At 40.7% G+C, this 24,719-nt stretch overlaps 1 protein-coding gene across 2 annotated transcripts; it reads left to right on the top strand.

Annotated features, from left to right (window-relative positions):
* Positions 1 to 13,192: 13,192 nt before the first annotated feature.
* On the top strand, positions 13,193 to 24,412 carry LOC306938607 (uncharacterized protein). 2 transcript variants are annotated; one of them, XM_079522868.1, is made up of 6 exons: positions 17,883 to 17,968; positions 19,562 to 19,753; positions 20,450 to 20,557; positions 22,175 to 22,246; positions 23,515 to 23,575; positions 24,140 to 24,412. In XM_079522868.1, the coding sequence occupies exons 1-6, from the start codon at positions 17,909 to 17,911 to the stop codon at positions 24,187 to 24,189; spliced, it is 543 nt and encodes a 180-aa protein (XP_079378994.1). In that variant the 5' UTR covers positions 17,883 to 17,908; the 3' UTR covers positions 24,190 to 24,412. The 2 variants fall into 2 exon arrangements, 1 of the variants encoding a protein (XP_079378994.1); XR_013791756.1 differs by lacking the exons at positions 17,883 to 17,968; positions 19,562 to 19,753; positions 20,450 to 20,557 and adding an exon at positions 13,193 to 13,318.
* The last annotated feature ends 307 nt before the right edge of the window (positions 24,413 to 24,719 follow it).

Raw genomic sequence — 24,719 nt, 5'->3', positions numbered from 1 at the left:
TCTATCAAATGCTATCTAAGTCTAAAAAGTGCTGTCTAAGGGGGTAGGGTAAGTGCTATGGGCCATGGTGGAGTCTGAAAAGGTGGGTTTTCAGACTACGGCGGAAGATTGGGAGTGATGCTGCAGTTCTGACTGCAACGGGGAGTGCATTCCACAGTTTTGGAGCCAGAAGGGAGAAGAGTTTGGGACATGTGGAGCGTTGTCCCGGCGTTTTTAGCCTCCAATGTGTCCCTAGACAGTACCACCAGTGTTACTACATGTATTACTGTTATTTTCAAGTGTCTATGGGTCACATGAAGGTGTATGGAGCTGCTGAACAGCATGTCCACAGCACTGGGGAAAATTCTGTTTGGTCTGTGTGTGTGTGTGTGTGTGTGTGTGTGTGTGCGTGCGTGCGTGCGTGCGTGCGTGCGTGCGTGCGTGCGTGCGTGCGTGCGTGCGTGCGTGCGTGCGTGCGTGCGTGCGTGTGCATGGTTTGTGGAAAAGACTTATTTGTATATCCCAAAGGTCAAATTGTGATTTTGGGGGATAAACAATTACCTCAAGAACATATTTACAATTAGTTTAAGATCACTTGTATCTCTGTATCTCATTTGACTGACCAGTACAGTAGAGACATAATTGTACACTCGAGAGACTCAAGACTGCATGCATAACATTAACATACACCATTATATGTTCAACAGACTTTCAGGTTTTTATTCTCCAACTGATTACAATTGGTGGTTAATCTGCTCAAAATGGCAAAAAATAATAATAAAAACTGTATATTACTTCTATCCTTCTGTTTCATGACAATTGAGGAGCTTATAATGTACAACCTGCTGGTCAAAAGCAACAGCGTCAGCAATAGCAATATACCATTGAGTCCGACTAAATCCCTGCAGTCATGTCGTTTGATTATTTACATTTTCAGTGTGTACATTTTCTGCTAGTAAAATGCAGAGCTGAGTAGAGTAGCCAGGGGCTAAATTTCTGAAGGTTAAATGTTCAACTGCTGTGTTTAATCCTTATTTTAACGCTCATTATATACTCTTAAAACATCATTTGTAGCAGCATCCTGGGGTAATACTGTACTTCATGTCATTTGGGAGCTAGCAGATAAAACTCAAATACTAAATTACTGCAATTACTGCAGTTTGTCACATAAATAACTTGCAAAAGATTGGCACTTTGGACAGTGAGTGGCATTAGTGATCCTTACAGCTATATTGTGCACATCTCAAATTCACTTGCTGGTTTTCTTTGGTTTTAAAATAGTGACCTTTGAGTAACATGGTTCATTTAGTTTTCTTCTAACAACCTCTGGCCTCTCAATTTTAATTATTATTTATGTGGCGTTGGTGGGCTTAAATATATTCACGTGTATCTAATATAATTTAGTTTATTATATCTGCATTTATTTATCTGCAAACCACCTAGTATACACATCTGTCTGTTATCATTGTTGCACCATATCCTCCATTCATTTTCTGCTTTGTTTTCTTTCATTGCTGCTTTTCTTTTCTATTAACATGAATAACAGACATTTCATCAACGACCCTGATGAAGCTTAAAGCGAAATATACAATATGCACTTTTGTCAATCGGGACTTGAGTGAGGTTTTAAGTTGAATCTCTCACTACATACAGTACACATAGCGTACTTCCTCGGACAGAGTATGAAACTCAGAAACCCCATACTAATACCACCTATCATCTTGGAATGTCCTCTTAAGTCTGCTAAATGCTCCCCGGGGCCCCTGTATGAACTTTTTCAATTGAAGCACCAATAAAGTTGCTCAGTAAACAGGGCCCCATTCCCACAGTGTGCCCTGGGAAAGAAATCTGCCGTGGACCTCCCAGCTGATGAGTATGTAGGTTCAGGTCCCCCACTGGGGCTTACAGTTTGTTGTTTATTCTCAGGTTCACAACCAGAAAGCCCATTATGTTCGTGGCCTTTTGTGTGCTCTGTGAACGACCCTTGAAGGTATTATTGGCGATTGAAGAAGAGACATAATTGCTGTGGCCCACGTTCATTTGCGTCCACACAGGTTCATATATGGGATAGTATTCCTTTCTTGTTCTTCTAAATAACCAGGATGTGGTAGGATTAGGGCTGGGCAATATAGACCATGTTATGTCACAATATTTTTGACCAAATACCTAGATATCTATATTGTGTATTCTGCCCTACAAAGCAACAACAATGTGCCTTCACCCATTCACACACCGACAGCAGAGGAAACCATACAAGGCACCTGTCAGGTCAGTTAGGCGTTCAGCGTCCTGCTCAAGGACACATGTGGGGATATACAGGCCTCAGGGACTGTGAATGACTTAATAATGAACAATAATAATATGAAGCCATCTTCTCAAACATGGTGGGTTATGGGTAAATGTATTACCAGGTCATTGCTGGAATTTGTCCTGTCAGAGAATATTGCCCTTTCACTGCCAGCATTCCAGCTCAAATCCAGTGATGCTCACAGTTTGTTATCACCTCAGGACATTAGTCAACATCCAGAGAATGTTTTTTTCCCCGTTTTTTTCCAGGACATCACTGTACAGTACCTTTCACATGCATGCTTTGTGAGGGAAATCCTCCACCTGTTCAGCATGTTGAATTGTGCGGCCGGCACAGAGATGCCAGCGCATGCAGCTCAATATCTTACATGTGTGCGTTGTCTTTCTTTTTTATTATCATGCTGGTGCTCACGTTTGAGGACTGGGGAGGACTGTAATGAAAACCGAGACTTGCGCTTTGGAACAAATTGGCACCACGTTGTGGGGGCATTTGGAATGTGAAAGGGATTATAGGCTGAGTCCACGGAGTATATCTGATTCTAAGGTTTCTCATGCCTCCTATAGTCTTTGAAGGCAGGGAATTGTGTTCAAAGAATTCAAAGAGATGTATTCAAATATATTGAATTATACAGTATTATATTATAATATACATATTATACAGTACACACTACATAGGCTACTTAATATACAGTAAATAGGGAAGGAACCACAAAATGAAATGTTTTCACATGAATATTGAAACACTCAAACTCATTAAGTGTTTTTTGTTTGTTTGTTCATCATCTGTATTTTAATTGACAGTTGTTGGCTGATGATGTATCCTTTGACTCCACATTGCCCTATCATCACTGCTTACCATACCATGCAGCATGAGGTCTCATTTGCAGTCAGTCAGTGAACCATACTTTGCATCAGTTGAAGCACCTCTGACATCTGCTTCCTTCCAAAGATGAGCAACATTGGGTGAGGTAGAGGTCAACAGATAAGGCAGGTAAGCTTTGACAGCAATGACGTCTCAAATCACATTGAAAGTGAAACTTGTATTGCTAAGATTGTGTGGACATTGTAAAACAGAAAAGAAAAAATAATAATCTTATAGAAATCTAACTGGTGTGAGGAAATTCAATGTGTAGCCTATTTTATGTTTGTCTGTCAGATAGGCTACAGGACATAAACATTTGAAGGGAAACACACAGTGTGTGTGTGTGTGTGTGTGTGTGTGTGTGTGTGTGTGTGTGTGTGTGTGTGTGTGTGTGTGTGTGTGTGCGTGCGTGCGTGCGCGCGCGCGTGCGTGTGTACGTACGTGCGTGCGTGCACGTGTATGTACTCTGTCTGTAGTACTGTTACTACTGGAGGTATGTGTACAGTATGTGTATGTATGTCCTGGGCATAACTCAGGCTCCGTCCCAGCGAACGGCCTCAAACCTGGTGTGTGTCCCATATGAGCTGGGGTGTGCAAAACTTGCAATTCGATTGGATCAATGCTTATACCGAGAACCGAAAAACCATATCTGTATCTGTATGTGTCTGGCCGTGGGTCTGTGTATGGGGATGCAACAAATCTTTGTGCGTTTGGGAGAAGTTTCTTTCCAACCCGCAAATATGACGTGAGAGCAAAATGGCCGCTGTGCGAATATAGTGCAGTGGTACAAAGTTCACACCTGTCAGTATCACTTTTTGTAACATGTTTTTCGTGACCACACAGTAATGATTCCGACAGACCTGGATCATGCGGTCGCCAACGATTTCCTCTTCCTGTCAGTGTAATCTGTACTCTTATTTGGGTTTCTATCATTATTGTGTCAACAGACTTCAGCCTTTATTCACTTCCGAAGAATGAACCCAGACATTCTTTCCGGAACGGGGGAAGAATGCACATCAACCGTGGACAATGGACCTCAGGAGTCTCTTGTCTATAATTTAAGAGGTGTCTATAATTTATAATTTAAGAGGTGAGCTAAATTTGAGGAAACTTCTTGTCAACACTACCATGAAAAGTCAATGTATAACAATCTGTGGGGTCAATTTGTGGAATGGTCTGGCTTTGGAACTCAAACAAAGCACCAATATTGTACAGTTTAAGAGGATGTATAAAAATGACATACTTAACTATTACAGAGTGGAGGATGAGGCACATTGATTGTCTCTGGCTATGTATTACTTGCTTATTTAATTTGTTGCTTAATTCTTGTTCTCATATATGCATGTATATATGTATGTACTGTATGTAGGTGTATATATAGTATATGTATATTGAGTATATGGATGCAGTAACACTTGGATTATATGATTATTGTAATTACTTATAGAGATGGTGAATATTTAAGAAGGGGGTAGGAGTAAAAAAATCTTTACTTCTTCCTACTCATTTTTGAACTTCAGGTGGAAGATGATCACATTGTTGTCATAATTTTCTTATTTCATTCAAACAATAAATGTTGTTTTATTTTACTGTTTTACCTGAAGGTTCAAAATAAAGATAATCAAATCAAATCAAATCAAAGGTCTATGGGTAGGCTGCCTACTAAATGTACAATACTCATATGCTTCTGTGAATGATGACGTTCTCTACTGTCAGCAAAAGCAGAGACAGTTAAAGCCTGGTCCAGAATAAGCCTGCCAGGCCCCTACCATGATGCTTGCTGGAACTGTAGTTTGTGACAATTTGCCTGAGATGAATGATTTTGTGGAGATACTGAGCACACTTCAGGAAATGTATATATAGATAACTCAACCTTTGGGCTTTAATACAGTCTTGCCTGGCTATGACAGTGCAATTATAATTACAATTTCTCAATATTTGAGTACACATTGAGAAAGTACTCATACATTTTAATTTCTGAATCAGAACCATTCATTATTTTTAAGTCCACAATTTCATCTTACTTTAATTAAAGGGGAAAACCACCCATTTTCAACATTTTACTATGTAATTAATATACCTTAGAGCTGTTGTGTGGAAATAATAAAAAGTCCCCCCATTCTGTGTTTCCTAGAACTGTAATTATGAAAAAAAACATTAAAATGGTGAAACACATCTTGATGATGTCATCAAGATGTGTTTCACCATGTTAATGATTTTTTTCAGACCTCTAGTTCTAGGAAACACAGAATGGGGGGACTTTTTTTATTATTTCCACACAACAGCTCTAAGGTATATTAATGACATAGTAAAATGTTGAAAATGAGTGGAATGCCCCTTTAAGTCCCAAAAATATTTGGATCCTGTTAAATGTAGCAGATGAACGTAGCATGTCCTCGAGAGAAAAATACATCTTGTTTTGCTATCATCTGTAATAGAAGCCTAGAGTACTGTGACCTTTTAGTGAGATTGTTGTGGGCCAGGAGTTTTTGCTGTATGTGAGGGACACTGATTGGGTTCTGGAACTCCTGGTGATGATTTGAACTGATGTTCAACTCTGAAGAGTACCATTACTTTGTGAATCCAGACATCTACTGCTCTTCCATGATAAGACATTACATTTGAGCTGTGATTGAATGTCAACAACTTCATGTAGAGGAAATCAAATCCCATCAGTGCCTTGACATGCATTATTAGTTTGTAAAGAATGTATTTTGAATTATAGATGAAACAATAATATAAATAAATGAATACAAATACAAAATGAGTATACTACAGTTGTGGATGTGGAACTATACACGGTTGAATGCTTTCTTATTTATTTTGAAAGAGAGAAAGAGGAAACATTCTGGTTTACGCAATATTGTGTGCCACTGTTAAGGCATGAACAGACTAGAGCCCTGTGTTATTGCCAATCTCTGCTAAGCAACAGGATAGCAGTCTTGATTAGATTTTTTCATCATGCATTCCAAGTGAATTTAACTTCTGTTTGCCCTAGAAGACTGCTTCTGCATGGTGTTATGGTTGCGAATGCTTCATTGTCAATCCTCCAGTCTGAAATGCCTGAAGGAAAAACTTGACAGGTAGTTGACAAGCATGCTGCTCAGATAATACCTCAGATAATACCTGGAACGCTTTACTGTGCTACACCCAAAACCACAGTGGACACATCCAACTATAAGTTGCGCATATATAGGATGTTAGGATTAGTATTAGTTGTATTACTAATTGCAATAGTTATTCATTGGGTAATGATTACACTTCGGGACTAGATCTTCTGAATATCAGAGGCTAGACGTGCTGGACTATTGGGCAACTAGTTGAATAGCAGAGAGTCAGTTTAGGTAACTTAGTTAACCACTTGAACGCAGGCATTCCAATTCCGAGGCAAACATTTGGCAAAAATAGCCAACCTACAAGATCACAAAACATCCACATTGCAACGTGACACATGCTTTTCTTCCACTGTATACAACATGATTAATTAATTCTCTTAATTATTGAATAGCTTGTCAAAACTCAGATGTTGTCAAGGCTTGTGATAGATGTGGGGAAAAGATACATACAGTATAATTATACTGACACATACAAATTATAGCCTATATTTGAGAAAATATATAGACTGAAGTTAAGCTAACAAACCACATTATTACACTGTTTAATCCATAATGAGCACAAAATAATCCTATCACACATACGTCTCAGCCTTGGGGTATGTCAGAGGTTTGGCAACCTCTTCAATGATTAAGATAATAAATCATGTTCCAGAGAATTACTGCTTCAGCACACCTTGCCAGATTGTAATCCATCTGCTCAATGGAGATCACTCAATTTTGCTTTAGTTTGAGGACAGACCCCTGCTGCAGATTTAGGTAAACAAATTGATTTCCTCCCTTTGTGTTGCTGCATCTCTTCATTGCATTTTGGAGCAGTAGATTTAGGGTCCATTATGTTCCACTACCTATGGTATTTAGGGAAAGATTGAGGGACAGCAGACCTGCTTGAGATTCAAAGGCTAAAAACATCACCTACTTTATTTGGAAATCACAAGTTCAATGGAGGCATTACAAAAGGTATAATGAATATATCTGCATTTTCCATAGGCTGGACAGAGCAGGAATTAACTGGATGCTGTGACTATCTTTAGTCAAATCAGGCAAGGTCGACCTTGTTATAGAATTTGGCCTTCCCAGATCTACATTCTGGCAATACTTGCAATTAAGGCACTTAATATGTGGAACATTTGGTTCACCCAGAACTCCGCCTCAGCATTCTGAGTTGTTGCATGGCATCACCAGGACACGAGGCCTCATTCTACTATTCTAACATCTTCATTGAAAACGCCGGGGTACCTGGTGTGTCAAAAACTTTATGGGAGAGAGATTTGAATATAGATATTGAAGAGGAGGAGTCGGATGAAATCTGCAGAAATTCAACAAAAATGTCTAAAGATACCAGAATCAAATTGATTCAATTTAAAATTCTCAGCCGCTTCTATTGGACACCCTCTCGGTTGCACTGGGTCTTAAGGACAGTGCTGGAAGTGCAAGGATCCATCATCGGTGGGCACCCTGGTTCACGCTCTGTGGGACTGTCCTGTAATTGAGAGTTATTGGAAGCAAATTCATAATTGTATCTTAGAAATGACAAAGGTTGATTTTCCCTTCTGCCCTAGGCTTTATATACTGGGTGACCCAAAGCAGGTTGCTCACTGTGATTATGTAGATTTCATCCTCACGGCTATCATGATTGGTAATTCACGGCATTGATTGATAAATGGGGAGGATACATAATGCATATTGCTGTCAGAGATCCCATTGTGGTGTGAGCGCAACATCCTTTTATTTTTCCTTGGATACAGTGTAAATGAATGTTACCCAGGTTCAATGGCATTGTCTTCATTTCTTTTTCTCTTTCTTTCCCTTTTTTATGTTTTTTATTTTATTAATTTATTTATTTTGTATTGTATTGTATTGTATTGTATTGTATTGTATTGTATTGTATTGTATTGTATTGTATTGTATTGTATTGTATTGTCTGTATTGTATTATCTTTTCTGTAAAGGTTTGGTAGTGTAGTCATGTATTATATTTTATTTTTCTTGTCTAGTTTTTTTTTCTCCATTTGTTGTCTTAACTGTTTGTGAAAAGCAAGAAAAAAGAAGAAAAAAGACAATGGGGTCACAGTATATGACCCACAAGCAAGTTTAGTTTGAGTTCAACTAGTCGGAATCCACCTAAATCAATGCCACAGATTGAGTTATCCACAGATCCGTGCAGTTAGAGGTAAAAACACTTTTTGGCCAGTTATAGCGCCACCATGAGGCTGAGTTGAAAATGTTCGTGTGGCATTTCTTCCTCGGCCTAGTGGGAATGTGCGTGCACAATTTCACGGAAATCACACAATGTGTTCATGATTTGCAGCATTTTGTTTGAAACTGAGCACTCCTGCGAACTTTGGAAGCCAATCTTAGCCAATCAGGATGGAGTCTGAGAAATTTGAAAGACACGTTTTGTTGACTGGCTCTAGAGAGACTGTGTACCAATTTGCATGATGTTTGGACAAAATCTGTAGGTGTACTGTCCAAAAACTTGTTTTGCACAAAGTGGCCTCCTGGTGGTGCTATAACAGGCCCTTCTGGAAATTTTGGGGCAGAGGTTCATCGTTGGCATCCAGGGAGTGTGTGTGCAAAATTTGGCATCGACCGGGTTAACGGTGCCGGAGATTAGCTGTTCACGGACGGACACACACACACACACGGACACACGGACGGAGTGCAAAACATACTCTCTCCCCATGCCTGGCCTGGTGGAGACAATTAATGGAAGCTGATGATCAGTCACATTTCATAAAACTTGCATTCCTTCCATTTCTGTCAGACATTTTTACTCAAACATCCATTTATCCAAAACTAAAAACACAGATTTTTAGACTCACAGAGATCAACTTGCAGCGACTAAACAGAAAATAATTCAGTTGTCATCAGGAACATTGCCTAAGGCTAAGGCTGTTCACAGACCCAAATCCCCGATACTTTCGCTGGACCGGTTCTTTTTAATATAATTTAATTATTTTGAAGTTATGTGGACTGTGGACATTCTTTATTATGTAAAATTGAGGAACACAGGACAGTGAGAGGAAGGCTGACATGCAACACTACAGATCGTTTGGAGGGAATAGACAAGAGAGCCTTTTTGAAGACAGCATATATTTTGAGGGGTAAACACTGACATAGCTGGTGATAATTTTGGGGCGTTTCATATACAGTAGGTGTTACTGTGACAGCATGGAAAGCTCCTGTACAGTGAACTTTATGCTGGCACACAAACACTTCCACCCACAATTAACATGATTACCTTCAGCTGAATTACCTGTCTGCTTCAGTGAAAAATGTTGCGGCTATGTTTCCACTGAACTGATGCGGCTTCACTTGCAGCTTCACTTTAGGGGCATCATTTGGAGTCCCAGGGGATGGAAATTGCAAACCCTAGTGTTCGCATTTAACCTCAAATTAATTGTCTTTTGTTCATACTGTATATTCCCCAACTGTGGTGTTTTTTTAGTGTGTGTGTTTTACTTTGCAGATGAATCTGATTTTAGACTGGCGCTATTCGCTTTCAATCCATGCTTTGATATAAGACATATAGACACCGTCATTATCCACTTTCAACCTGGCATGCTATTTTGGCCTAATTGTTCAAATCATTATTAGTATTTTTATTATTCAAAAGGAGCCAAAATAGCAGATCTACAAGATCACAACACAATACATTGCGACATGGCCACTATTTTGCCAACACCCTCTACTTATTTCTCAAACGATTGCTGTGAATTGTGGTCACTTGCATTTAAGGAAATCCTAACTTACCCTGTCAAGACTCATCACCTCCACCCTATAGGGAGATGAGATGCCCCACCTCTGTTGGCCTCCGACCCTCAACCTGATCAGTAACTGTCACATTCTCAACCCATTGTGATTCTTGACCCCTTCAAGTAATACATCTCCTTGAGTTTCTCATGTGGTCGTGTGAGATGAAGCATTTCGTAGAAGAGGTGTTGTGTCTTAGGTTTCATGGTCCACTGAGTCCTTACCATCCCATATCCCCCATCCTGCTGTGTCACCCTGACTTGGAAGAGGTAGAAAAACAGGCACTGGTCAAAGAATTGCCAAAGGTTAGAATAACTCAACCTCACCACTGTGAGCAATTTGACCCAGTGAAAGATGTACGGTAAGTGATGACAGCCTCTACCCAGTGGTAGAAAGTAACTGGTACCCCTTAAACTCTTTGGCCTTGGCATCTGCCCTTTGCCAAACAACCTTTATTTTAAATTGTTTACATTAATATTCGTTTTTTGGCCACTATAGGGCTCCCCGGAGTCCCCGCCCCCCACACTTCGCCCACTCCTGCTAATTTACAACATTGGCTCGCTGCAACATTGAGAGAGTCACAATTTAGGCATTTAGCCGACTATTATCCAGAGGTGGCTTAGGTGGTTCCATGCCTTTGGCAATCTAGCCCTTGTTGTGCCATCTCTGTTCACTCCATCAGGCCACAAGTATTTCGCTCTGCAGTTTGCATATTCCAGTCTAGAGCGGATACAGAAATGCTATGTGCATCCATGTGTGTGGCCGTAGAAATGACCAGATACAGTAAGCATGCAAGCTCTACAACCCGGATATGTCTGAACAATATGGTCTGGGCAGCAAATGAGAGTGGGAGGCCCTTTTGGTCAAATCTTCATCTTGATGTCTTTACTGTGTATCTACATTTGTTTTATTTATTTTTGGCATTGCTTGGGCATCTAAAATAATACTCATAGCCTCCGCCGCTAGGGGTGTTCTACTGTAGTTTCAATGCCACTGCCAGAGTGGACATGCATGCTCTACTTTTCTAACAAAAGCGAGGGGTCCCATGAGAGTCAATCCCCAACCCATAGAGGCACACATCCTCCCAGACATACTGGATCCCAAACACTAATCACTTATCTCCCATGATGGTAAAATTAATCTGAAAATTAATTTGAATTTTGAAGCCTGACAAGCCTGACAAGTAGTAAAAAGAAGCACCTTTTGGTCAAATTGAACCTTGCTGCCACACTTACTGTATATCACACAAACATATTTCTATGCTACTTTATGAAAGACGTAAACACATGATGAAACATCAAAATGTATTATGCAATTATATCATGAATCATGATTAATAGTAGAAATTAACCTGAGATCAGAGAGAAGTTGGGGGGATACCATACGTATATCTGAGGGGAAATCCCCCCCTCTTGTGCCCTCCCTGTATGCCGTGATAGAGGGAAAACAGTCAAGCATGCCTCTGCGCGCAACACCGATGGACGATGAAGTATAAATTGGCATTTCGAGTTCTCTGGAGTAGTCATACACCCATGGGGGAAAAAAAAAGTTCATACATTTTTTAGGTTTACTAATTTGCCCAGACCCAAAAAGCCTCAACATTAGTGTCACATTTTCTCACAGAATGCTGCAAGCATAAATCAATTGTAAAGGGACCTGATGATAACACGGTTTCCTCTGTAATTACATTCCTCTCATTCTCAGGGAAACATTGTGCTCTCTGCCTGCCTCCAGGGGATATGTCTGTGTGTCGTGGGAGTATATGTTAAATAAGGAAAAATAAGTCCTGTTAACAGTACAGTGCAGAGATGTATATACAGCCCTCTCCCAAAACATGGAAATATTAACTGTACCAAGTAACATTTTATTTATGTAAGACTGCAGCTTTCATCAGAGCATTTCAAGCAGTAAAGCTGTGGTCACTCTTGTTCCTCAGTGATTTGTCCTTAGAATAAACATTGCAATTTTTGTGTAATTGCAGCATAACTAAGTAATATCACGTAATTACACAGTTAACATGCATCTTCAGAGCAAATTAGTGACTTTCAGAGTAACTGACTCTACAAAGCCAAATGGGGAAATCTTCCCTGCTTCTATAACACTGACAATGTACCATTATGAGTGGAGTGGATGGCGCATGCAGGGATAAGGTGTAGTTGATCGACAGACACAGGCTTGTGATGATACTGCCATCATGTGGACAACCTTCTCTCTTCAACATAATTTGGATCAGAATTGATAAATTGACCACTAGACAAAGTTTACGACAAGCTTTGTGTCCTTGGGGGCTAAGAGGCAAAGACAGGCTGTTTACTGTGCACTCCGAGGCACTTTGTTGGCTTTTAGTTGATTTAATCTGAAATTTGTTGCTCAAGATCAACTTGACAGGACAATTGGTTGATGACAGACACACTTAACCGTTGTAAGGATCAACCCTATAATCTTTCATTGGTCATTTGTGCTCTAAGTCAGATTTATATTGCACACAACATAATTTCAAACAGATCCTTATGCCGTTAGGCTTGCAGTCTGCAAGCCATCATCTCCATATGGTGATAAAATGAACGTGCAGCTCAGTTCTGTGGATTCTACAACCCATAGATAGAGCATAAGCACTCCATAAGCATATAGTAGTATAGTTACTGTACATACACCAGCCCAATACGTCACCCACTTTTTTTGCACACACACACACACACACACACACACACACACACACACACACACACACACACACACACACACACACACACACACACACACACACACACACACACACACACACACACTTTAAAACATGAAAATAGTGCCATGGCATCTCAAATAGTGGCATATCAAAATCCATTATTCTACACCGAACCAATGCAATTGTACCCTATAAACATTATTGGCTGTTATACCCAATGTAACAAATGGTATTGCACTATAAGAAAACAGGCATGAGCATGAACCATGGTCTCATGTACAGTATAGGCTATATGCTATTTTCTGTTTTCCATGTTTACAGCATATATCTCAACATGTCATGAATAATATAATTATATAATAAATAAAATTGACTGAGTTGATTTTGTCGTATGACAAAAAAAAAAAGAAGCTGATCTACAAGCTCACGACATCTCACTGCAGCACGATGCAGTGGTTTAAGGCCCTGTACTTCCTTCCAATCCAGACGAGAGAAAGTGATGGTGACAGGAGTGAGCTCTGCAGAGGCAGATCTGAAGGTGTCTTCCAGTGAGAATCCAATTATTTTCTGGGCTGTGTTTATCACTCTGGAGAGCTACCCTGTCTGCTGCTGAACAGTTAAGCATGATTTATATTTCGTCGTATGAACTGTGTTGCCTACCGAAAATATCTATATCTACAAGCTCTACAAATGTATCAAACATCCGCATACCATGACGTACACAGTATACAGTATGTCAGTACACTGTAGAGCAGGGATAAAATGATACCATGCTGTTATACTGTAACCCAGTACACTGTCCATATAGCAGTGGCTGATTTTCTGATTTGAACGTTTTTTTTCTTTTCTTTAAATTTAGATTGGCTAAATTGTTTCCTCCATCTCCCCCCCCCCCCCCCCCACCACCACCCTCATTTTTGTCATTAATGGCAATGAATTCCAGACATTTCTGTGTTGCCACTGCTCTTGCCATACTGTACTTGTTTTTCCCTTCTTTCTTTTATTTTTTTTACTTTGTTTATATGATGATCTCCTGTCTTTATAGAAATGTATATATTTGTACGTCTCTAAATGTTCTGATTAATTGAAAATGGTGTCGTCCACAGTCTTTGTATTGGGCTTTCGTTTGAAATGTACCCATTCTGCATTCAATCAATCAATCAATATAGGATGTTGCGCCTCCTCCACCCTATTGCTCCTGTTCAACCTTTCCCATAGACAGGCGTCATCACCCCAGCCTGTAGGAGTAGTATACATGCACTCCTATAGTCTTATGTTACTTGATAGGCCACATCAAGGTCAAGGGTGATGTAAAGGCTGATAATAATAATAATAATAATAATGATAATAATAATAAAACTTTATTTGTATAGCACCTTTCGTGACATGAAATGCAGCTCAAAGTGATTTACAGAACAATGGAGAAAAAAAGAAAAGAAAAGCAAGGCATAAAACATTAAAAGATCAATTAAAAGCAAGAGTGTAAACACACTTCTCCCCAGACCTTCTGGCGCTCATATGCTTTCCTCTGTCTCCAGTCATGTCTGTTCTCAATATTGTTCACTTCCCATTGTTGTCGACGCTCTGTTGTTTTTGTCTCGCTACTTGTATTTTATTTCCTTGTTTTATGGTGAATAATTGTAGTATTTTATTTCCTTGTTTTATTGTGAATAATTGTAAATGTATGTGAAGTTGTTTGTGTATGAGTGTATATATTCTGTGAAAGTATGAAATAGCTGAGGTTGTGTGGAGAAAAAAAAGCAGTTGTAAGAAATATGTATGCTTATAATTCTGTGAAGTTGCCTAAACTGAAATAAAAACAAAGAAAAAATGTCTATAGTCGAGGCTGCCTGTCGAAGGTACAGTGGGAGTTTGTTCCACGCCGTCGGCCCGTATAAGCAGAAAGCTGCTTCACCGTGTTTTTTAGTTGCCATTTTTTTAGGCACAGCGAGCAGGCCAGCAGTGGAGGACCTGAGGGGCGGTTTGGGACATTGAGAGCTTCATAAACAAGTAAAAGAATTGACCGATTGAGAATGACCGAGGCACGTTGGACCAGGGACATGCAGAGAGTGGTAGAGAGGCAGGGGCTGAAATCCTGTAAGAGGGCACTTTTGGACAAAAATAGCAGATCTACAAGCTCACAACGCGTCGCGCTGCGACGTGTTGAGAGCTTGTAGATCAGCTATTTTAAGGGCGCAACCCAGCACTCTTTAGCTATAGAGATGCGGTGTAACGACCTGGATTTCTAAACAAATTTGTTGAACGCAAAATACTGTGTTCAGGAGACTTCGGGAAAAATAATTCTCCTGAATGCTGACTTCCGGCATGGCATGGAAAGGAGAGGAGGGCCATTTGCATTTCTTTCACCATAATAAATGCTGCATTTGTGGTCTGGAGAGGACAGTTGTTTTACATACAGGTACAAGGGCAGTGGCTGAAGCCCCCTTTGATGTCTATATGTGTGCCTGCGTTGGATGACAGGAGATGACATGTCCCATATTATAATAGGTATACCATCCCCATGCCTGTGTCTCTGATTGTTTCGTTCAAAATGCTCCCAGCCAGCAATATTCTCAAGGTTTATTAAGGTAAAGAATGTCGGCGGAGGCCTGGGCCATGGCTCAGTGGTCCAGACACCTTGGCTGATAATCCAGTCTAGTGTCCAGTGTGCCGCGGGTTCGACTCCCGATCCCCATGGCCTTTACGGCATGTCTTCCCCCCATCTCTCTCCCCATTTCCTGTCAGCCTACTGTCTGTCCCTCCATAAAGAAATATAAGAAAATAAAGGCAAAAGCCACAAAAAAAACATTTTAAGAATGTCGGCGGAGCTGTAATGGCTCTATATTTCCGTCCATGCTAAACCCCTTATCCATATAAACTTCTTTGACTTTTTTTTTTACTATTTTGAAAAACATTTTTGAATAGTTAAAATAGCCAATCAATTAATGCAGTGTTGAACACTCTATCAGAATTTGGCCAGTTATCAGGATATAAGGTTAATTTAGGAATTAAAATCAATGGCCCTGCCCCTAAACGTTCCTGAAGAAATTGATCTGGAGTTATCCTCACACTTTCAGGTGACAAAGACAGGTTTTAAATACTTGGATCAACATTACCTGTCTTGCCTTTAAGGCAATTCTATTCAACATGTTGTATTTCTGTTTACAGTAGAAAAGTTTGAATACTTTATTGTGAAGGTGTGGAAACTCTATTTAATAAGTCACTTCCTGTTAGTACCATTTTGCATGCAGCATAGCATAGAGAAGTAGACCTGCTCAGAGCTTGAAACACATCTTACCCACTTGGGAGCATTTTAGACGCAAGTCGTAAGTTGTGCCGGTGAATCCAGTTATTGTAACTTTCTGTGATATGTTTTGTGAATGTTTATTTGGAAGTTTGGAATTCTAAACAATGTTTGCTGCTGTCTGCAGAGCAGTGCAGGACTGCAGGTGTATGTCATCTTGCTAATTACACTGCATGTGTGTATGTGGTTTAGCCACAGTGTGATTTTGCTAATTGCCTGGGTATGCAATGCTGTCAATTTACAACAGACACTGAATGTTTGTATTGTTTTATTATTTTACAGTTTTTACCATCATGTCACCGAAGAAGTATGCAAGTAAACGGTCAATTCCAACCTTGATTCTGTCTTCATTGGCTATGGTTTAGCTTGGTGTTAATTTACAGTTCCATACACTGCTTGAGAACACTAACCTGACTCCGCCAGATGGGGCAGCAGAGGAACCCAGTGTACTCTCTGCTGCCCCATCTGGCGGAGTCAGGTTATGAGAACACTACATTACCTCTAATCTGAAAGATCTGATTGACTCAAATTACACACCCCTGGTTTCTAAGATTAAACAAGATTTAACTAACTGGTCAACCCTCCCGAATATACCCTGCTCGGCAGGATTGATGTAATCCGTATGAACATTTTACCTCGTTTAAACTATCTATATTCCAAAATCTTCCCTGCTATTTACCACACACATTTTTTCCAAAAGATTAACTCTTTTATATCCAAATACGTGTGGAACAGGAAAAAGCCCAGACTAAAACTTTCCAAATTGATGAAGACAAAAAACATGGGAGGCATTTCTTTACCAAATTTACAGATTTATTACTGGGCTGCACAGATAAAACACATGATAAGTTGGTGTTCAAAAAGACAAAACTCAATGTGGATGAGACAGAGGCAATGTTGTGTCACCCAAGAACATTAGACTCCTTACTGTTTACTCACAATGTAGATAACATACAAGATCTTGATAAGTTGGTGTTCAAAAAGACAAAACTCAATGTGGATTGAGACAGAGGCAATGTTGTGTCACCCAAGAACATTAGACTCCTTACTGTTTACTCACAATGTAGATAACATACAAGATCTTGCTGACTACTACGCTCCCTATAATACACTTATGGTTTGGAAGGATGTGAGGAAATACTTGAAGATTCCCAAATTCATGTCAATCTACTCATCACTCAGACTCAATCCAGACTTTCCCGCCCAATTGCAAAACATTGGATTCTCTGATTGGAACGTAAAGGGCATTGCCCACATTGCACACTTATATACCCAGAGTATTATGAAATCGTTTCAACAACTAAAAGAAGAATTTAATCTTACAAATAGGGACTTCTTCAAGTATCTCCAAATCAGACAGTTTTTGGAAAGTCAGAGGAGAGAGTGGAAACTACGTTTTGAAATGACAGAAATTGAAAAGTTATAAATAAATACAATTATTAGCCCTGATGTCAGGAAGGGTCATATTTCAGATATATATCATATACTGACTAATATTGGTACCTCCTCCTATGACTCACTGAGACGAGTATGGGAGGAGGATATTGGGGTGACGTTTGACCCAGAAGAATGGATCTTCATCTGTAACAAGATATTTCCTAAATGTACCTCTATAAATATAAACGTATTACACACCTCTCCGTCTTCATAATATGTTTCCCAACGCCTCAGAACTTTGCTTCAAGTGTCATAAGGAAGTAGGTACTATTATGCATGTCTTCTGGAAGTGTGATCTAATTCAGCAATACTGGAAGAAGGTCCAGAAGGAGTGGCAGCGGTGGCCGAACGGATTGCGGAGCGGTCTTGATACCGGAAGGTCGCCAGTTCGAATCAGCGGTCCGACACGTTAAAACTACCACCGCTGAAGTGCCCTTGAACAAGGCATTGAACCACTACGATGAAATGTTCTATGAGCAGGGCCAGGCTGGAAACAAGTTCTTGAGCTTAGCCCAGATACCCTGGGTAAATATAGTAATCATTTCATTTCATTTCCATTTTCACCCCCCCCCCCCCTTTATTTTATTTTTTATTTTATTTTTACTTTTCTTCTTCAATTTTCTTTTCTTTTCTGTTTGTTTATTATTTCATTTTTAATGTTTTTAGTTATCCTTCTGACGCTGATTTAAATATTGTCTAGATTTGTTTTGGCGTACTACGACCCAATGTTGGGATAGAAGACACATGATTAATGTACAACGTACTGTATGCTGTCAAAATGTAAAAAATCAATACAATTATAAATTACAAAAATAAAATAGCCGATCTACATCGTCGACACGATTTGAACTATTCAAAAATGTTTTTCAAAATAGTAAAAAAAAGGATTAAGTATAGGGAGAAGGGGTTTAGCACGGACGAAAATAGAGCTGTGTTCCGTGGTGTTTTTAATGTTGAGGAAGTATAGAATGTCACACAAAATAGCATTGAGCAGCAGCTTTAGAACAGAATGAAATGACAACTAACTATCATAGTAGAACATAATGAATTGCATTCTTAAAAGTATAGGCTACTCAAAAAGCGCTTTACAATGGTTCATGTATTCATACATTGGGAGGTGAAGGAAGCGGCGAACAGTCAACACCAGCATCCTCACTTCCCACACCAATGGTAGCCTGGGTCCCAGGCTTACTCATCTGTGAAGAGAAAAGCCTGGTTACAACCGAAGGCAGAGACGCTATCGGTGGAAGTGTCGGTCCGGAACATCCGACAAATGTATTTTCCCCCGGATACGGTATTATTCCGACCAATCACAACACTTGTTTCATTCAAGTGATTTGTAAAGCATCAACGTCATTTCCGTGAGCTGTACTTCCGCCAAAATCCCACAACTTCCGCCCAAAACAAATGATAGCCTCTACAGCTTCGGTCTTGCCCAGCGTGCACCAATGGTGGCAAGCTCAGTCACACAGTTTTCTGAAAAACCCCATGTTTCTATGTCAGTAGTTCTCAAACATTTTCATGTCAAGGACCCCCAAGATTATATGTAATTGGTCACCGACTCCCATCTGAAAATATGTTGTTCCAGGGACCCCCCCCCCCCCCCCCCAGAAGCAAAGATTTGAGTTAAAAACCTTCTCTCTTTTTGCGCCACATTTTCACGATTTTTCAAAAATAGCAGACCTCGTAGCGCGGCAGGTTATTTTTAAACGTATACATTTCAACAGTTTCTAGATCCATCCCCTATATATATATTTTATTTAAATGATATATTGTCTACCTGCACAGCCTTTGTGATCTACTGATAGATCACAACGCAACGTTTGAGCACCCCCCCCCCCCCCACCCCCCGGCCTGTAGGCCTACTACATGTCTTCATAGAGTGATTGATGATAAATCAATCAATCAATCAGTGACAGATCAATCATCAGAGTTTGGACTGTGACGACCAGACGCTGGTGGAGAAAGCGATGACCAAACAACACGCCAAACATCCGCTGCTCTTTGCAGTTTGACGTTCTGACGCCGCGAGACCTGCTGCCCTTTAAGAAGGTCTGACCAGATGCACTCCACCGTCCTCCATCTGAAGGTGTGTGTGTGTGTGTTTGTTGGGAGAAGACGAGGATGACGAGGAGACTTGTTGCGACCACGTTGTTCCTGCTGAGCGCTGTGGTCTGCGTCACAGACACAGCAAACTATCATGAACTATCCGCTGAACTCAAGACGTATGTGGACCGGGCCATCAGGACAGGGAACGACCAACTGAACTACGGCCATCTGAACTTCGACAAAATGGGTCCAATGAAGGAGGTGATGTTGCATTATGTCCTATAATATTGTATTGAAGTGACTTGAATTTAAAGGGGTATTTCACTTTTTAAAAAAAAACCCCGGGCAGTTCTTATGTGAACACCCCGGGCAGTTCTTAAGTTGCTTGATTCAGTAATTAGATATTTGATATTCATTTTAGCTGCCCCGCCCCCTTCCTATACAAACCCATCATAACTTCAAACTCCATTTTAACCATGACGGATTCATCGAAAACACCTAAGCTTTTTTCTGTTGACTGATATTGTCATTCTAATACGTGAGGGGCGTGGTTTGTCATTTACTGTTTTCATTTATTTTTAATAATTCTTTTGGAAAATAACCTCCTCCAGCTTCTCCTCCTCCTCCCCACAAAATCAAAAATAATAATTAAAAATAAATGAAAACAGTAAATGACAAACCACGCCCCCTCACTTAGAAGGACGATATCATTCAACAGAAAAAAGCTTAGGTGTTTTCGATGAATCCATCATGGTCTAAGTCCATAATGTATTCTTTCTGACCCCTCCCCGGAAAGGCCTTTTCGTCCAGACCATCATTTATAATTACTATGGACGTTATTCGTCTCAACTGCTCATGGTCTCTAGACATCATTGTAGCACATATACATTGTTCATGTCATGTCCATCCTGAGAAGATAAATTGATGCTTTTTGGTTCATTTCTTGTTCTCTTGCAGATCTTGTACAACCAAGTGAGGATAGACGTGCGTCTACGGGCAACGACCTGTGGCAAGGCTAGCGGATCTGAGACACATCGCTCTGAGTGTCCGTTCAAAAGGACAAGGGTATGTGTGTGAAATATATTTTTATGAGTCCCACTTCAACGACGTTAAGAGTCTTTTTTTTGTGCCATTTTTACAAATTGCAGCATTTAACTCCCATTTCATTTTATATGGTTATAATGTGGTTATATTCATGTAGAAAACAGAAGAAATTATTATTATAACTAAAGCTAGCAAAATAACTAAAACAAACAGTTCAGTAGTACAGTAGTGCATCCCGTGGATGCAGAGGTCGTTGTTTTATTGCGTCCCTTAACTATAAACTGCGTTTTGGGATGCAAAGAATGCACCCTATTTTAATCTCTGACTATCTGTACCAAGCAGACCGCTGGACCTTGCACATGTAAACAGAGCTGCTACCTTCAAACAGATCTTAAATCTGAGTTTTTCCTGTATACTATTGAAATAGTCCTGAGAAAAGAAATGCTGCCATTTGTCCCAAAGTGACTGCAAAGAATTTGTTTAAAAAAAACCTTTATACCCTGTTATAACATGTGTATAACGATGCAATGTGACATAGCTCTGTTTACAAAATGCTGTACCTCCTCCAACTGTATATACTTTCCCCATTTTAAACTGTTTTTATTGTATTGTACTTGCTTTGGCAATGTAAACGTTTGTTTTCTCATGCCAATAAAGCTCCTTTGAATTGAATTGAATTGAAATAGTACATCAAATTGAATCTGTGTGTAGGGCACCCGCTGGCCTAGTGGTCCAGGCACATACCACATATAGGCTCTGCTGACAGCGCGTCACTCTGGCCTAGTGGTCCATACCACATATAGGCTCTGGCCTGACAGCGCGTCACTCTGGCCTAGTGGTCCAGGCACATACCACATAGAGGGCAGTATTATACGTGTCCTAAGTACCAGGTCTTGTTACTTAACTTAAGACCTGGAGGCGTGATCAATGCCATTTGGCTATTCTGAGTGGCCAAACAGCATTGACCACGCCTCCAGGTCTTAAGTTAAGTAATAAGACCTGGTACTTAAGACACGCATAATATTGCCCATAGGCTCTGGCCTGACAGCGCATACCACATAGGCTCTGGCCTGACAGCGCGTCACTCTGGCCTAGTGGTCCATACCACATATAGGCTCTGGCCTGACAGCGCATACCACATATGGGCTCTGGCCTGACAGCGCGTCACGCGTTCCAGACGACCTTTGCTGCATGTCTTTCCCTCCGTCTCTCCTGTCCGTCTTCACTGTAACTATCAATGAAGGCACACAAGCCAAAAAAGGGATGGGTTGCTATAGCTGTGTTGCTTACCGTGAGAACGTGCTGTTGTTGTGTCGGTCATGAATGAACCAATCAAATTAAACTAGTTTGTTTTGCAGTGAAGCAGTTTGATTTTTTTGATTTTTTTGCAATTTGCGTAAAACGTTCTACATCTACATCTATAGACCATTATCTGAAATCCCAGTTGAAGAGAAGTTTGTACATGAAAAATTGTAAAATAAACGATGGTCTGTCTGTCTGTCTGTCTGTCTGTCTGTCTGTCTGTCTGTCTGTCTGTCTGTCTGTCTGTCTGTCTGTCTGTCTGTCTGTCTGTCTGTCTGTCTGTCTGTCTGTCTGTCTGTCTGTCTGTCTGTCTGTCTGTCTGTCTGTCTGCTCCAGGTACGGTGCATGGTGTGTGGCTGTCCAGACCGCCCTTCCATCGACTGTGTTAACAGATCAGCCGAGGATGGGGTAAATACCTTTTCACATTACTGTGTGTGTGTGTGTGTGTGTGTGTGTGTGTGTGTGTGTGTGTGTGTGTGTGTGTGTGTGTGTGTGTGTGTGTGTGTGTGTGTGTGTGTGTGTGTGTGTGTGTGTGTGTGTGTGTGTGTGTGTGTGTGTGTGTGTGTGTGTGTGTGTGTGTGTGTGTGTGTGTGTGTGTGTGTGTGTGTGTGTGTGTGTGTGTGTGATATTACCAGTAAGACGCCTAAAGGGCGAGGTTGCGTGTACTGGCCATATATGGAGCGTGTCTTGAGTGTACAGGGTTTGATGAGGTCTGGCCATATATGGAGCGTGTCTTGAGTGTACAGGGTTTGATGAGATCAGATCAACATATAATATGGAATGTCAGAACAGGTCAGCTCCATATATGGAGATCTAAGGGTGGCTTGGTGTCTTACAGTAAGTGTACAGGGTTTGATTTTCAGGCGCGGCTGCACGAATAACTTTGGGGCGGGCCCGTCTAGAGTTTAAATGAACAGGTAACAGTCAAAAGGGAGACATCGAAGAGGAAGGATGGATGGGAAGGATCAACATATGGAATGTCAGAACAGGTTCTGTATATGTTAACAGCCAGGTTCCATATACTAATATTGATGACATCAGGGATCTCCATATATGGGCTTAATTGCGACAACAGGTCACATTTACTATGATCCCTGATTTACTATCATCCCTGATGTCACGTGACCTGCAGGCCTGGGCACCATACATGGGGGCTTTCCCCTTGTATGGGGATTTTGAGTGATACACTGACTGACTGGCTGACTGACTGACTGAATGGCTGACTGACTGACTGACTGACTGACTGACTGACTGACTGACTGACTGACTGACGGAATCGTTTATAAAGACATAAATTCCCTTGCAGGGGCAGAAGACCAAACTATTCAAGCGTTATGGAAAATTTCAAATTACTTTTCAAGAGAGTCAAGGAGTCAAGGAAAATTGGACAGAGGTTGTAGCAAATATTAGTGGGAGGGGCCTATGTAAGCGACTGCGGCAACCACACGCTGTCATCTGGTTGTGTTTCAGCGTTTTGCTCTATAACACGTTGTCATCTGGTTGTGTTTCAGCGTTTTTCTCTATAACACGTTGTCATCTGGTTGTGTTTCAGCGTTTTGCTCTATAACACGTTGTCATCTGGTTGTGTTTCAGCGTTTTGCTCTATAACACGTTGTCATCTGCATTGTGTTTCAGCGTATTGCTCTATAACACGTTGTCATCTGGTTGTGTTTCAGCGTTTTGATCGGTGGAATGAAATGTGTAAGCCTGCACCTCCTGGACCGCCAACATGTCCAGGTGAGATGGCAGAGCTTTAGCCTTGATGTCTGACTGTACCTCTGTTTACATTTATGACTAGGGTTGTCCCGATCACGTCATTTTCAAATGATCGGAATCGGATCGGGAGCCAAAAAACGTGATCGGGACATCCCTAGTATCAATATTATATCATGTTATTAGACTGGAAATTGTCTGTGATTTGGGATATTGTACTGTTGTGATATATGGCATAAACTTCTATAAAATATAAATATCGGATCGGGAAAAATCTGTATCGGCAGACGCTCAAAATCAAATGATCGGAAACGGATCGGGAGCAAAAAGACGTGATCGGGACATCCCTAAAGTATTCAGGACCGAAAGGTCAATCCAGAGAGAAAGGTGAACCCGGACATGGGCGGAGTTAATGGGGGTGCAGGGGAGAACCCCTGCTTTAAGAGACCGGCATCACTATGGTTACAAATCTGCCGTAAAGCAGGTCGTCTCTGGGTGACTAACGTTAGTTGTGACTCTTATGTATGCTGCTGTGTTGTTATCCTGCCGAAGCTTTTCAGTAAACTTTACTATTTTGATTACTTCCAGGCTACGTGTCGTCAGATCATCCAGGCAACGGGTCACGTCCAGAATACTAGCCTTCCCCTCCACACATGTGCACCTAAATATGCAAATGGACTCCAGGGGTAGGGCCCGACAAGCCTATGGCTTCTCCTCAGCTCCTTTTCGGATATTTGGACAGGATACAAGCAACAGACACTCAAAATAAGGGAAAAAAACAAAGATTTTTTTTTAAAAATGATGTTTGTTATGTTTGTACTGTATGTCCAACATTCTGAAAATAAAACTGAACTGAACGGAGAGCTGTTTGACCTGGTGGACTCACACATCAATGCATGAGTCATTCCATAGTTGAACTGAACTGAGAGCTGTTTGACCTGGTGGACTCACACATCAATGCATGAGTCATTCCATAGTTGAACTGAACTGAGAGCTGTTTGACCTGGTGGACTCACACATCAATGCATGAGTCATTCCATAGTTGAACTGAACTGAGAGCTGTTTGACCTGGTGGACTCACACATCCATGCATGAGTCATTCCAAGAACTTACTGTTCCCCCCCTGAAATGTCAAATAATAAAATACTAAATCATGCACTTGTTGTGT

Source organism: Electrona antarctica, assembly GCF_951216825.1.
Source record: "Electrona antarctica genome assembly, chromosome: 2".
Lineage (NCBI taxonomy): Eukaryota > Metazoa > Chordata > Actinopteri > Myctophiformes > Myctophidae > Electrona > Electrona antarctica.
The sequence above is the reverse complement of the archived record's forward strand: the minus strand, read 5'-3'. Positions and strand labels throughout refer to the sequence as shown.

Excerpts from the sequence above, each read along its gene's own strand:
- LOC306938607 (XM_079522868.1), top strand. The coding sequence starts at position 17,909 with ATGTTCTATGAGCAGGGCCAGGCTGGAAACAAGTTCTTGAGCTTAGCC. Across the intron at positions 20,558-22,174 it reads GTCCGTTCAAAAGGACAAGG|GTACGGTGCATGGTGTGTGG; the intron begins GTATGTGTGTGA and ends TGTCTGCTCCAG. Across the intron at positions 22,247-23,514 it reads ACAGATCAGCCGAGGATGGG|CGTTTTGATCGGTGGAATGA; the intron begins GTAAATACCTTT and ends GTTGTGTTTCAG.